A 12,255-nucleotide genomic window follows, 5' to 3' on the forward strand; every position below is an offset into this window, starting at 1 on the left:
ACCAAATAAAAGTTTGGCAATGCGCATGCAAGATCAGAGCAAAAGGAGCTCACTATGGGAGTCATGTAACTATGGAAGAAGGAGCATCAAATAAACAACATTGATAGCTGTCTTCATGGCTAACCTGCTAATAAAACTCGCATCTCTACTAATAGCGCCCCCAAAAAGCTTCACCTCCAATAACGACCGCTCAATGTCAACAGTGAATAAACCTGCACGAAGCTTCCTACCATCACATGAAAAAAAGCTCAGTTTTCTTAATATTCAGTTCAAGGCCCAATCCTGAACCTGTCACCCTAATGATGTCCAATCCTCTGGGCACATCTTCTGAATCTCCAATAACGGTCTCATCATCAGGATACCAAGCATAAAAAAAGAAGTTTACAATTGTCTCTAATCTGATGAGCAAGTGGGTGTAATACAAGAGCAAAAAGAAGTGGTCTCAAAGGGTCGCATTGTTGAACTCCAATAGTGGACCAAATATGTTTATCTCACAAATACAACATTGTTGTATGTCCATTTAAGAATTCGACCCACAAAGAAATGGAAGGGCACCTCATCCTGACCCCATTAAGTAAGACGGATCTATCCACCGGATTAAAGGCATTCGAGAAATCCACGGTAAGCAATGCAAGAGGCCCTCATAATGACATTTATTCAACACCATGTTGACACTATGAAGAATAGCCTTAGCGTCACCCGACATACCGACTCCAAATTGAAAATCATTAAGGCATTGTGTCATTTCTTTATTTTGGTTTTAAATGGTTCCATTTACTAGTTTTTGTGCTTTATAGACCATTGAAATCAAGAAATGTATGACCTTTTAAACATTTTTTTGTAGTGCCAAAGGTATCCCTTTGCCAAGTAATATTTTACTAAATATATTGTTTGATCATTATTTACTGCTTGCCAAAATAGTAGATGTGAGATTCATTTCTAACACATCAACAATTATGATCACACAATCATAATTTTTTTAAGACCCAACAAAGACTAAAAAAAAATGTTATAACAAACTGAATTCAAAGGTTTATCGGACTTTTCCTTCTTTTAATGTTTTCATGGGATGATAACACATTTAAAACCACTTACAAACTTAGTACTTGTATATTATTCATAATTGTTTTATTCTTCCAGTCATCATGATTCATATGTAAAACAAACAAAAACAAATATTCTACGAGTTTTTGAAAGATAACGTATAAACTATGTTTCATGACATACATGTGAAAAATAAAACATACTTAAGACGCATATATATTTTTTTATAATGCAAATCAGTGAATTACAATTTGCGTTAAGGGATTTGAGAATTAGCGAATTACAATATTTATTTGCTGAGAATAATTGTAAATAACATATTCTCTTCAAATTTACTATAACGACTATCATATCTGCAAAAATTATTTGTTGTATAAATTAATTTTTTTTCTAATAAAATTTATGTCATATTAGAAGTATATTTTGGACAAAAAAACATACATGAGAATTGTAGTGTTTTGTACACATGAGAGCAAATTTCAAATTTTACATTTATGAAGTATGAAATAACCGATTTTAGACTTGATGATAAATACAGTAAATGCAAAAAAGTAAAGTCATTTTCTTTAATTATAAAGTAATTATAAGAAATAATGTTATCATTTTATAATTATCCCATATAACAATATAACTTATTACATTCACCGGACAATTGAAAGTGTGCCAAAATAAAAAAACAAAAGCACAAAAAAACTAAACGAACTCTCATTCATAACACCACCATCACTCTAAAATGACTTGGAATGGTTCGATTTCACAATCATATACACATGATCACTCACTATAAAATCTTTTAACCTAATACAAAAATGGTTTTCTAGTTTAAAAAATACAAATGTAGAACATACTGCTTGAAATTGAAATAATAATAATATTCAACGAATGCTTAAAAATAAAAACCAAATTGAACTATAAATCAACATGACGAAAAGCCCAAACCGAATATATTTGGTTACATTTACATAGTAATTAGTACATACGGTGGTGCCGCTGCCTGCCGGGTATTCTTATCTAATGAAGAAAAAAATCAGACGCAGCCGCAGTTGACATTTCAAACTCACGTCTCTCGCACTCCCACTCGCACTGATTATAATATTCTATCTTCCTTTCTCGATCTTCGATTCTTCAATCTTACGTCGTTGTAGATATACTTCCAAAATCAATCCCGATCACTCTGTTCTTTTTGAACTTTTCATCACTTTAACCTCAAGAAATCTACATCGCTTTTACTCGATTTTAATATCTCACATTGTCGATCGCAGCAGCAGAACAACAACACCACCAATCAGCGATGTCGTTCGAGTTAGAAGAAGAAGAGTCCTTCGAGCACACGTTACTAGTGGTTCGAGAAGTGTCTGTTTTCAAAATCCCGCCGCGTTCAACTAGCGGCGGTTACAAATGCGGAGAGTGGCTTCAGTCGGACAAGATCTGGTCTGGCAGGCTTCGTGTTGTTTCCTGTAAGGACCGGTGTGAGATCCGATTGGAAGATCCGAATTCCGGAGATTTGTTTGCTGCTTGTTTTGTTTATCCTGGCCAGAGGGAGAGCGCCGTGGAGTCGGTGCTCGATTCGTCGAGGTATTTTGTTTTGAAAATCGAGGATGGCACGGGGAAACACGCGTTTATAGGTTTAGGGTTTACAGAGAGGAACGAGGCGTTTGATTTTAATGTGGCGTTGTCGGATCATGAGAAGTATGTGAAGAGAGAGATTGAGAAGGATGCCGATGAAGCCAGCGACGAGAGTCATATCAATATCCATCCTGCTGTAAATCACAGATTGAAGGTATGTATCGTCACTTACAGTTTTCCGGCTCTGTGCATAAGATTATATAGTCGACATTTTCAGATCAGTAGCTGAAATTATCTAATTCCTAGAAGTATTGAAATGGATTTGAGCTCATTAGAGAATACTAACCTGAAACATTACGTATTTTAGGAGGGTGAAACAATTCGGATCACTGTAAAAAACAAACCTGCAAGTGGAGCTGGGATGCTTTCATCTGCAGGGTTATCTGAAAAGATTAAGCCACTTAGCCTTGCTCCTCCGCCTGAGAAGGTTAAGTCTAAGCCTCTAAGCCTTGCTCCTCCACCAGTTGCCTCCGGGAAAATTAGATCTCCTATCCCACCCCCACCCAATGATCCTGCTGCTGTTCGGATGACTTCTACAACTCATAATGTTGCTGCAAGGAATTCTACAGATGCTTTCACAGATTTCTCTCAGCTCGAGGTATCTTTTTTATTAGTTCATTTCCTTGGCTACATATATTCTTCGAATCTTAATCCCAACTGAAAGAGAACAACAATCATGCAGAGGAATCTTCCTTCAAGCGGTGGATCTGGATCAACAACTCAAAGCAAAAGCAAAAGCAGTGCAGCTGGATGGGCAGCATTTTGATTGTATCAGATGAGGTGTAATACTTGGATGATATCTTTTCTTCTGTTATGTTAATGTTGCGGAAAGCAAGCAGAATAGATGACATGATACAACAGAAGGTAACAATCAATATACAATGACAGTCCATTATGGGAAATAATTGTAATTGTCTGGAATATATATTCGTGACCTTGTATTTCATAATTATATGTTACAATTATCTGCCAACATAAGTCCAATTTCACTCTGACGTTAAGATTTTGTCTTCCCATTGCTTCCTTCAATGTGAATCTGTTGTTGCCTTGTTCCTCACCCTGGAAGTAACCTGTTTTGAAGATACTTGTTGCATCTAGTTTGAAACATATAATATAATGAACCAAGTTTGAGTTTATAAAAACTCAACAAATTGAATTCTAATCGAGCTCTTCTAGCCCTACTTAATATGCACTTTTGTTGTGTATTTTTTTCTGAGGTGTTTGTTATTTTCGAGCTATTCAATGCAAGAAATATCTTTTCTTTTACTTATCCAAGGGGTTGTTTTTTTTTTCCTAATTCTGTGTGGGTAAAAGGAATGATGATTGTGTTGATAAAGTTTTGTATAAATAAGGCTTCTTTCTTTCTACAGTGAATAAAACCATCAGAATAAGATTTTTAAATTCTAAAAAAATATCACAATATTCATCAGTTAACCATTGTTTATTACTTAATGCATCAAGTCACGGTATCAGATTAAGTAAAACAAAAGTCTTGTATGTGTACTTGTTACGGCTCAATTGGCAAAAAGGTGTCGTAAATATCAAGTCAATGCTCGGTTATATTGATTCTTTGTAATTATTGTTTTAATGTATACCTTAATTAGGTCGAATTGTGTATGTTTAGACTTTAGAGTGAATCCAAGTGGGAGCTTTCATTATTCTTACTTCTTATCTTTATTTATATTGTTGTTTGCCCGATGTCTTCTACTGAAGCAATCTTATTTATATGTGACTGTCGTAGTATTGTTGTTTTTGCTAAATGAATAAAATATATTTATTTAAAAAAAATGGAGAAGGCTAAGTTTAATCTAATTAATGTGAAATTTGTTGTTTGAACTCTATTTAATAAATTTAGCAAATAATAATAGAGCAACACTTGAACTCTTTTTAACCGTAATGCTCTTATATTTGTCTTTTGGATGGAAGAGGGATTGAAAATGCAAACACTTGAATTTTTTGATATAAATAATAAGTACAATTAATATGAATAATTGAATATGATATGACAAAAACATATTACTATCGGGTTAAACCTTTGATCCATCCATTTAACGGCTTGACGCATTTGACTTGACTCTTTCTGTTTTTATTTCTGTCGGGCCCTTTTAAAACTTGAACCAAATCAACCTGTTTTCTATAAATATATCAAAAGTCAAAAATGTGACTTCTATTTGTAAAAATTTCGACTTGCACATAGCTATCCCAAGCGAAATTTTAACTAGTTTTCAAGCGTGTAAAACATCATTGGTCAAATACAACAAAAAGTTACCATCTTTCAAATAAAAACTTAACAAAAAGTTGTCACATACAACCAAAAAGAAGAATTGTTTGCATCAAGAAGGACCCACTTTTTCAAACAGAAAAATGATGCAATTGATAGTCGATCGGTCATCCTCTTTTATGTCTATTTATTTTTCTTCTTTAAACGGTATTGTTTTTTTTAAGATTCGCATTATATATAAAGTTATCTCTTTCTTTTTTTGTTTCCCACAATCAAAATTTCAATTGCGTGAATGTGTAATTACCAATCAAAACAACGCCAAAATTAGAAGAAAAAAAACACTAATCTAATTCTAATTCAGAGACAAAAAATCTCGAAACTCATGGTAAAAAAATACCTTGAAAAGTGATTAATGCTATTGATACTCAGATTTCAAAATCCAGGAAGAGCCATTCGGAGTTTTTTGCAAAGTTGCAATCTCCTTCAAAAGAGACTTAAACACAGGCAAATCCTTTGAGGGAATCCTATCTTTAAAATGGTCGACTATACTACCCGAATCAGTGGTCCCACCTCTTTGCTGCAAAAAACTACAAATTTGTCGAATCAGAACCTCCGGCTGCACCCCACCCAAATTCTGCGGTCTAACCGATGAACCCGCACCCAATGCATCACCAACCGCTTGCTCTTGGGTCCCTCTAATTTTAGCCAATAACTCAGATGAAGATAACGCTTTCCCACCAGATGCTCCAACAACAAACTTAGATGATCCAGATCCAGATCCATGTTCGATTCTGGTTTTAGCAACCAACTTTGAGTTGACCATTGACCCGAACTTCCGACCACCGCCCATGGGTGCACCCGCGGTTCCTGATTTCCCGGTCCAGGTTGGAACCGCGATGCTTTCACGGCTCCTAAGCATTCGCGATTGGCGTAATGCTTCCGCTGCTCGATGTGCAACTTGTGAAGCTTGTTCATCGAGTTTCACCTTTTCCTCATCATTGTTAGCATTCATTATCACATCATGGTTCACCGCACTCTGCAAATTATATTAGAAATGTTATTATTATTTATGTTTAATAAAGTCGTGGAAAAAGAAACCAAGCTTACATGAATCCCTTGAGCATCAAAGAGAGAGCGCAAAATATTTGTTTCCTCTTCTACCCCTCCTTCATTGCTGTCATCAATCTTTTCCTTTTGTTTCTTTTTGGCGAGTGTTTCGGGATTTTCATTTTGGTGGACGATGTTTACATCTTCCGATAATTGACTGAAAAGGTTTGATGTTTCGGTGCTTCCGTTTTCTTTATCATCATTCAATGTGAAGAGATCTTTCATGTCGCGAGCTTTAAAGAATCTTCTCTGTTGTGGGTTTTTCAAGATTTTGTTGGTTAAAAAATGTTTGTATATTTGTCGATGATATACTTTTTCTTCTATCGTTCCACGCGTTATCAATCTGTAAATCGTTACATCTTTTGTTTGACCAATACGCCATGCACGCTCCCTCGCCTGACAATCACCAAAATTAAAAATATATATATATATATATATATATATATATATATATATATATATATATATATATATATAAAAAGTTGGATAAAAATACGTAAATGCCCTTGTCATACCAACCTGCATGTCGGTAGAAGGGTTCCAATCGGGATCAAATATAATGACTCGATTTGCACCGGTTAAATTCGTCCCCAATCCACCAACTTTAGTAGTCAAAATGAAGATGAAGATATCGGGAGAATTATTAAACTCATCCATTAAAGTCATCCTTTGTTTCACAGGGGTTAAACCGTCCATTCGTCTATAAGTATAGGAATCACCAATCAAAAAACTCTCAAGAATATCAAGCATCTGTTGAGTCTGAGCAAAAAGAAGAACACGGTGGCCTTGTTCTTTCCAAACCTTAAGAACCTGAGCAACAACTTTCATCTTCCCACTTCTTTCTTGGTTTCCATAATCAGGATTCTGAGCTGCATGTTCTCGTTCAAGTAAATCAGGGTGATTGCAAATCTTACGCATCACATCGATTCCATAAAGTGAGTTTCTGTCTCCATTGAAGATCTGTTCCACTTCTGAACTCGCAAGAAATGCTCTGTATAAGCATCTTTGATCTGCTGTAAGGCTACAAAATAGGACATGTTCTGTTTTTGTTGGAAGCTGAGCATTTACATCTGCTTTCATTCTTCGAAGCAGATAAGGCATTATTAGGTCACGTAGAACAACTGCACATCTGTGCACATTGTTAAATGTTAAATAAAATTCAAAAACACAAAAATATAAAAATTTACAACATACCTACCTGTAAGCAGTGGATACTTGCAAAGGTGATGCATTAGCATATCCACCAACAGAAATGGGAACTGCAAATTCTGCTTCAAATACCGGTAATACCCCTAACTTTCCAGGAAATACAAAATCAAACAATGACCATAGTTCACTTAATCTGTTCTGGATAGGTGCTCCGGTCATTATGATACGATGAACTGTTTGCAACTGTTTGCAAACTAGAGTAACTTCTGCATTTGGGTTTCTTATTCTGTGTCCTTCATCCAATACTGCATATCCCCATTCAATGTCAAGCAGTTTTTCCCCAAGGATTCGAAGCTGTTCATACGTAGTAATCAATAAACCAGATTCGTTTCTCAAAACACGGTTTATCAAAGAATCCCACTTCTTGTTGTTGTTGTTGTTGTTTCTTGAAGGTAAACTTTCATTTCCTTCTTCATCACTTTCTGTAGTTTCATAATCACTTTCATCTGACTTGGGCTGCTTCTTTTTATAAGGAGCATCTCGAGCAGAATCGTGTAGTATCTCCACATGAAAAGATGGATACCATTTCTTTGCTTCCCTCCTCCATTGACGCAAAAGGGTAACTGGACATATGATTATACTGGGTTTATACATGTTACTGAAATGTAAAGCTCCAAGAAAAGACAAGACTTGAATGGTTTTCCCAAGTCCCATTTCATCTCCTATGATTCCACCAGCTCTTTGGCAATGAAGCTCCCACAACCACTGAACTCCCACCTTTTGATAGTCAAAAAGTTGGCTGAAGATTGAATCTGGAATCTTTAATCCACCTTCTAGTGTCACAAAAGAAGGATCCTCATTGCCTTCATCATCTTCAACACCTTCTTGATTGTCTTCTTCAATACTAGACCCTCTTGCATCCTCTACATTCAAGATAAAATAAAATATAAAAAAGAGCAAGTTTTGACTATGCAAATGTTGATGACATACCGATTTCTTCAAGAGAATTTTCCTCACGTGATGCTACCTTCCTCCATCTCTTCCCAGGCAAAGGCCTTCTCTTTTTCCTATTTGAATCTTTTGAATCTTTAGACTTTCTTTCATGATTTTCCAGGGATTGGGGAATCTTGAAAGGTGTTTGAAGTCTTTGAAAAGGGCGTGTTGGTGCATCGAGTCTTGGTAGGGAATCTGGATCTAACAGTTTTGTTGTAGGGCGAGATTGTGCAGCTTCTGATATTGATTTAACAGCTCTTGCTATGCTGGTGGAGGGAAGATCATTGTCTTCTTCAACTGTATGAGATGGACCTGATTCTTCAATACGGCGTTCATATCCTTTGAGGTTATGGAATGGAGTTAGGATTCCTTTCCGGACCAATTCATCCCTTTCCTGACACAAACAGAATGGAATTGTCAATCACTGACTCATACTCACTAGAGATAATCAATGAAACAAGGAACTCACTGTTTCAACAAATCCTGCGGAGGCTGCGTTTAAAACCGCATCAAAATCACCATCATCATTGAAAGCTACTGTTTTATGCCGCTTCTTTGATTTCTTATTTGTTGTTGGGACTTCTTTCTTCTTTCTCTTGTGATTTGGCTCTTCCTTTACAAGAGATTTCAAGAGCTTTTCGTGTTTATTATCTACAGGAATACCCTCATTGCCCAAATGTCCAATTTGTTTCTCGAGTTGAGCTTTTGTTCTTTTCAGGCTTTCCAATCGATCAGTTGCTAGAGCATGCTGAAGGGTTAGATCATTGGATGAAGCCTGCAGGATGCTTTTTTCTCCATTCTCATCATCACCACTGTGTGCATGTTCTTCAGTTCTTGAAAAAACTTTCACATCTTCAACTGTAGATGCAACAGCATCTATTTCAACATTTATGGCTCTTAACTTATTAAGGACGTCTGTTTGGTTTGTGGATGATGGTTCATTGCTTTTTCTTCTCTCAAGATGTTCATCATCTGTGGTTCCTCCCACTTGGCTGCCCTGTTCATCATGGTTTCTTGCCTGCCAATAGTTGGAGGCTATGATTAGATTAGGCTGCACTAAAGTACATACATAGAAGAGATATTTGATGTCTTAAACTTGTTATAAGTGTACAATGTATAGCACCTCTTCTAGTATATCATGTTCAAGCTCTTCTGGGTTTGCTGATGTGACGCCCAGACTACTTAACAAAGCCCTATCTTCCTCTTCTTCTTTCATTCTTGAAAACACCAGCTATTTCATGGATGCTGATATCCCAAAAACTCCACTGCCATAACCACAAGAATCGTTAGTTGATACACTTAAATGAACTATGAGATAGGCACAAATATAAACTAACACGATGAAGGTAGGAAAAAACACTATTGAACCTGGTGGTGTTCTAAAACTGTTATGCATCCTGTAAAAGTAACCACTAAGGTTGTGTACAACAATATCCAACTTCTAATACTGACAAAATGCTATGATATGTTCTTGACATTTCGCAATGCATTCAAATTTCTTGCAGTAGCTCACACATTCATGATTATTACTAACGACCTAGATATTTCATGTGCTGTGCTCTAATTTAAAGACACTTTCTACAAATAGCACAGTACATCCAACTACAGTCAAACATCATATTGAGCCACAAAACGATAACACACATGATAAACCCTTTATTCGACCACAATTTCACGAAAATACAACTTGTTTCAGGATAAACTCGTCAACAATTTGAGATGCGACGCATAATACGAAAGTCAATAAATCACAAAGGAAATATTTAGTCTCACCCGTACAAGTCTTCGGCTAAATATTACCGGAAATCTCTGCCCCCGGTGTTCGATTGATTTCTAGAAACTAAGAAAATCAAAGAACATATACATCTCGATTAGACGATCAATCAAACCCTAGATTGACGGAGACCACAATTTGTGAACTCGATTGTGTTTCTGATTTCGCTCTTCCCAAACCTAGACTAAATCGATCGGAGGAAGAAATCAAATACGGCGTCGTATTTGTAGCTCTGAACCAGTCGGGTCGGTTGGCTTTTTTGGCACACAAGGCAGCAGCGAACACTGCGTGTTAACATTCGCGCCTTTTATAAAAAGGTTATAAATTGATATTTTAAATGTGATTTTTTTTTTTCAATTTCTGTTTTATATTAAAGTCTACGGATTTTTTTGTTAGAAACAATGATAGCATATTTTTTATGTGTGGTCAAACTCGTTTCTGGGAAGTGAAGAATAGGTCTCAAAAATGAGATCATTCGCAAGAAATTCGATCAAGAGTACCTTGGGGCTCAAAGAATGCATTGTATCGGTGGTAGGGTGTTTGCGGTGCAATTTGGTGCGGTTTAGAGTCAACACCGCAAATTGTATCGCGTATCGGGTTTGCAGGCCGATGTTGGATCGGTAAATGATTATTTTCATTGATGATATTTTGGTCTACTCCAAGACCAATGAACAACATGAGCAACATTTACGAGAGGTGTCGGAGACCTCGAGGAGGGAGAGACTTTATGTCAAATTGTAGCACCTGGTTCCTGGTACGTGCTCCTTGTAATTAATATTTTAAAATAATGTATTTTTGCCTTGGACTCGGCGAGTTGAAGGACCAACTCGCCGAGTAGGAACGGGATAAGACGCAGGGTCTGAACTTTGGACTCGGCGAGTAGAACCTGTTTGGGCAAAAACCCTAATCCGGGTGTTCGCACCCTATTTAAACGCTCTAACTTGGCCTCCTTTGTCCCTAACACTTCCAGAGAGCTGTAGAGCGAAACCCTAGCCCCCATATTGTTCTTGTGAGTGATTTTTGGCTTTGTGAAAGAGGTTTGGAGCTTAGAAGAAGAAGGAGGAGGTTGAAGAGTGCAAGGAGGGGAGGTAGATCCGGAATCTACACTGTGAGAAGCTTCCATTCAGGTAGGAAAGTTCTTACCTTGATCACTAGTTCATTAGATCCCCTTTTTGTCCCAAATTAGTGGTTTTCAAGCCCTAAAACCTCAAACTCCATGTGTTTATGCTCTATGTTCTGAAAGGACTTCAGATTTGGACCTTATGGGCATATTGGAAGTGTAAAGTCTCTGTAGTTGGGTTATTGAGGTCCCTTTTGAGTGTATGACCTCTTAAAGAGTTTGGATTTGCCTTTTTGAGCTTATAGGGCCATGCATGCACGTAAAGTTTGCAACTTTACGTGATAAGCATGCCCTAGGAACATAGATCTATGGTTTAGAAACGTTGCATGTCTCAGATTTGGTCTGTATGGGAAGTGGGTCGAAGGGACTCGGCAAGTCCCAAAATGGAACTCGGCGAGTTCTATGAAAATGGTCTTAGACTCGGTGAGTTGGATGAACAACTCGGCGAGTCCTATGAAGATTGTCTGGAACTCGACGAGTTGTTCTTCAACTCGACGAGTCATATGAACTGTTACTGAGTAAGAGGGGTTTAAGTGTGGGTGGTCCAACCCTTCATATCTGCACGTGAAATTAGCAATCTAACGTGTAACAATAGTCCCAGAAACCCAAATCCTCATAAAGGCTGCTCTGGTGAGGAGTTGGAAGCGAGTAGGAGATCTGCTTGTGAGGACTCGACGAGTTGTTCTCGGACTCGGTGAGTCGGACCGCGAGTCGGTTCAATCGTCCCAAGTGGTGAGTTAGGGGTGACTCAGTGAGTGGGAAGAGGGACTTGACGGGTAGGACCGGGTTAGTAGGTGAAGGACTCGGTGAGTCTGTGCCATGACTCGGCGAGTCCAGTCAACTGGAAGTTAACTTTGAACAAGGAGTTGACTTTTGACCAGGGGTGGGTCAGTCATTTGACCTAAGGCTATTTATGAGTGACTAATCTATGTTTATGATTTATAGCCGGAGGATTACCGGTTCAGCAATCAGTCGCTTAGCAAGCAGACTTTCAGCAGTTACTTTTCGAGGTGATCAGTTACCTTCCGGTAGCAGTGGGTCTACGGCCACAATGCCCGCCCACCAGTAGGAGTTGTATGATTAAATGATTGTCTCTGTGATATTCATCTAGGGTTGCTACTACCTGTGAAATGTTTATGTGCTAGTATGATATGATGCTATGTGCTAGTGACAGTAGGGGAGATAGTCCCCAGATTATCGGTCGATATGGTAGAAGGGGCA

At 37.5% G+C, this 12,255-nt stretch overlaps 2 protein-coding genes across 2 annotated transcripts; one reads left to right on the forward strand and one right to left on the reverse strand.

Moving 5' to 3' along the window:
• The first annotated feature begins 2,172 nt into the window (after positions 1 to 2,172).
• Positions 2,173 to 3,671, forward strand: LOC145073770 (uncharacterized protein At1g03900-like). Its single transcript, XM_079020263.1, has 3 exons — positions 2,173 to 2,824; positions 2,978 to 3,268; positions 3,353 to 3,671. The coding sequence occupies exons 1-3, from the start codon at positions 2,336 to 2,338 to the stop codon at positions 3,434 to 3,436; spliced, it is 864 nt and encodes a 287-aa protein (XP_078876389.1). The 5' UTR covers positions 2,173 to 2,335; the 3' UTR covers positions 3,437 to 3,671.
• A 1,614-nt stretch (positions 3,672 to 5,285) lies between these two features.
• On the reverse strand, positions 5,286 to 10,202 carry CHR8 (chromatin remodeling 8). Its single transcript, XM_079018791.1, has 8 exons — positions 9,914 to 10,202; positions 9,264 to 9,405; positions 8,610 to 9,158; positions 8,138 to 8,534; positions 7,197 to 8,070; positions 6,518 to 7,127; positions 5,999 to 6,394; positions 5,286 to 5,927 (listed from the first exon to the last, which is right to left on the reverse strand). Exons 2-8 carry the CDS (start codon positions 9,354 to 9,356, stop codon positions 5,307 to 5,309), a joined length of 3,540 nt encoding a protein of 1,179 aa, XP_078874917.1. The 5' UTR covers positions 9,357 to 9,405; positions 9,914 to 10,202; the 3' UTR covers positions 5,286 to 5,306.
• Between the last annotated feature and the right edge of the window lie 2,053 nt (positions 10,203 to 12,255).

This window comes from Lactuca serriola, chromosome 9 (assembly GCF_051521515.1).
Source record: "Lactuca serriola cultivar US96UC23 chromosome 9, Lser_US96UC23_V15, whole genome shotgun sequence".
Taxonomy (NCBI): domain Eukaryota; kingdom Viridiplantae; phylum Streptophyta; class Magnoliopsida; order Asterales; family Asteraceae; genus Lactuca; species Lactuca serriola.

What these genes read in the sequence shown, in the direction of transcription:
- LOC145073770 (XM_079020263.1), top strand. Translation starts at nt 2,336, where the DNA reads ATGTCGTTCGAGTTAGAAGAAGAAGAGTCCTTCGAGCACACGTTACTA. An exon ending in CTGTAAATCACAGATTGAAG is followed by an intron (nt 2,825 to 2,977) that starts GTATGTATCGTC and finishes TACGTATTTTAG; the next exon opens with GAGGGTGAAACAATTCGGAT. An exon ending in CAGATTTCTCTCAGCTCGAG is followed by an intron (nt 3,269 to 3,352) that starts GTATCTTTTTTA and finishes ACAATCATGCAG; the next exon opens with AGGAATCTTCCTTCAAGCGG.
- CHR8 (XM_079018791.1), bottom strand. Translation starts at nt 9,356, where the DNA reads ATGAAAGAAGAAGAGGAAGATAGGGCTTTGTTAAGTAGTCTGGGCGTC. An exon ending in ACCCTTCTACCGACATGCAG is followed by an intron (nt 6,395 to 6,517) that starts GTTGGTATGACA and finishes GGTGATTGTCAG; the next exon opens with GCGAGGGAGCGTGCATGGCG. An exon ending in TTGATGCTCAAGGGATTCAT is followed by an intron (nt 5,928 to 5,998) that starts GTAAGCTTGGTT and finishes TATAATTTGCAG; the next exon opens with AGTGCGGTGAACCATGATGT.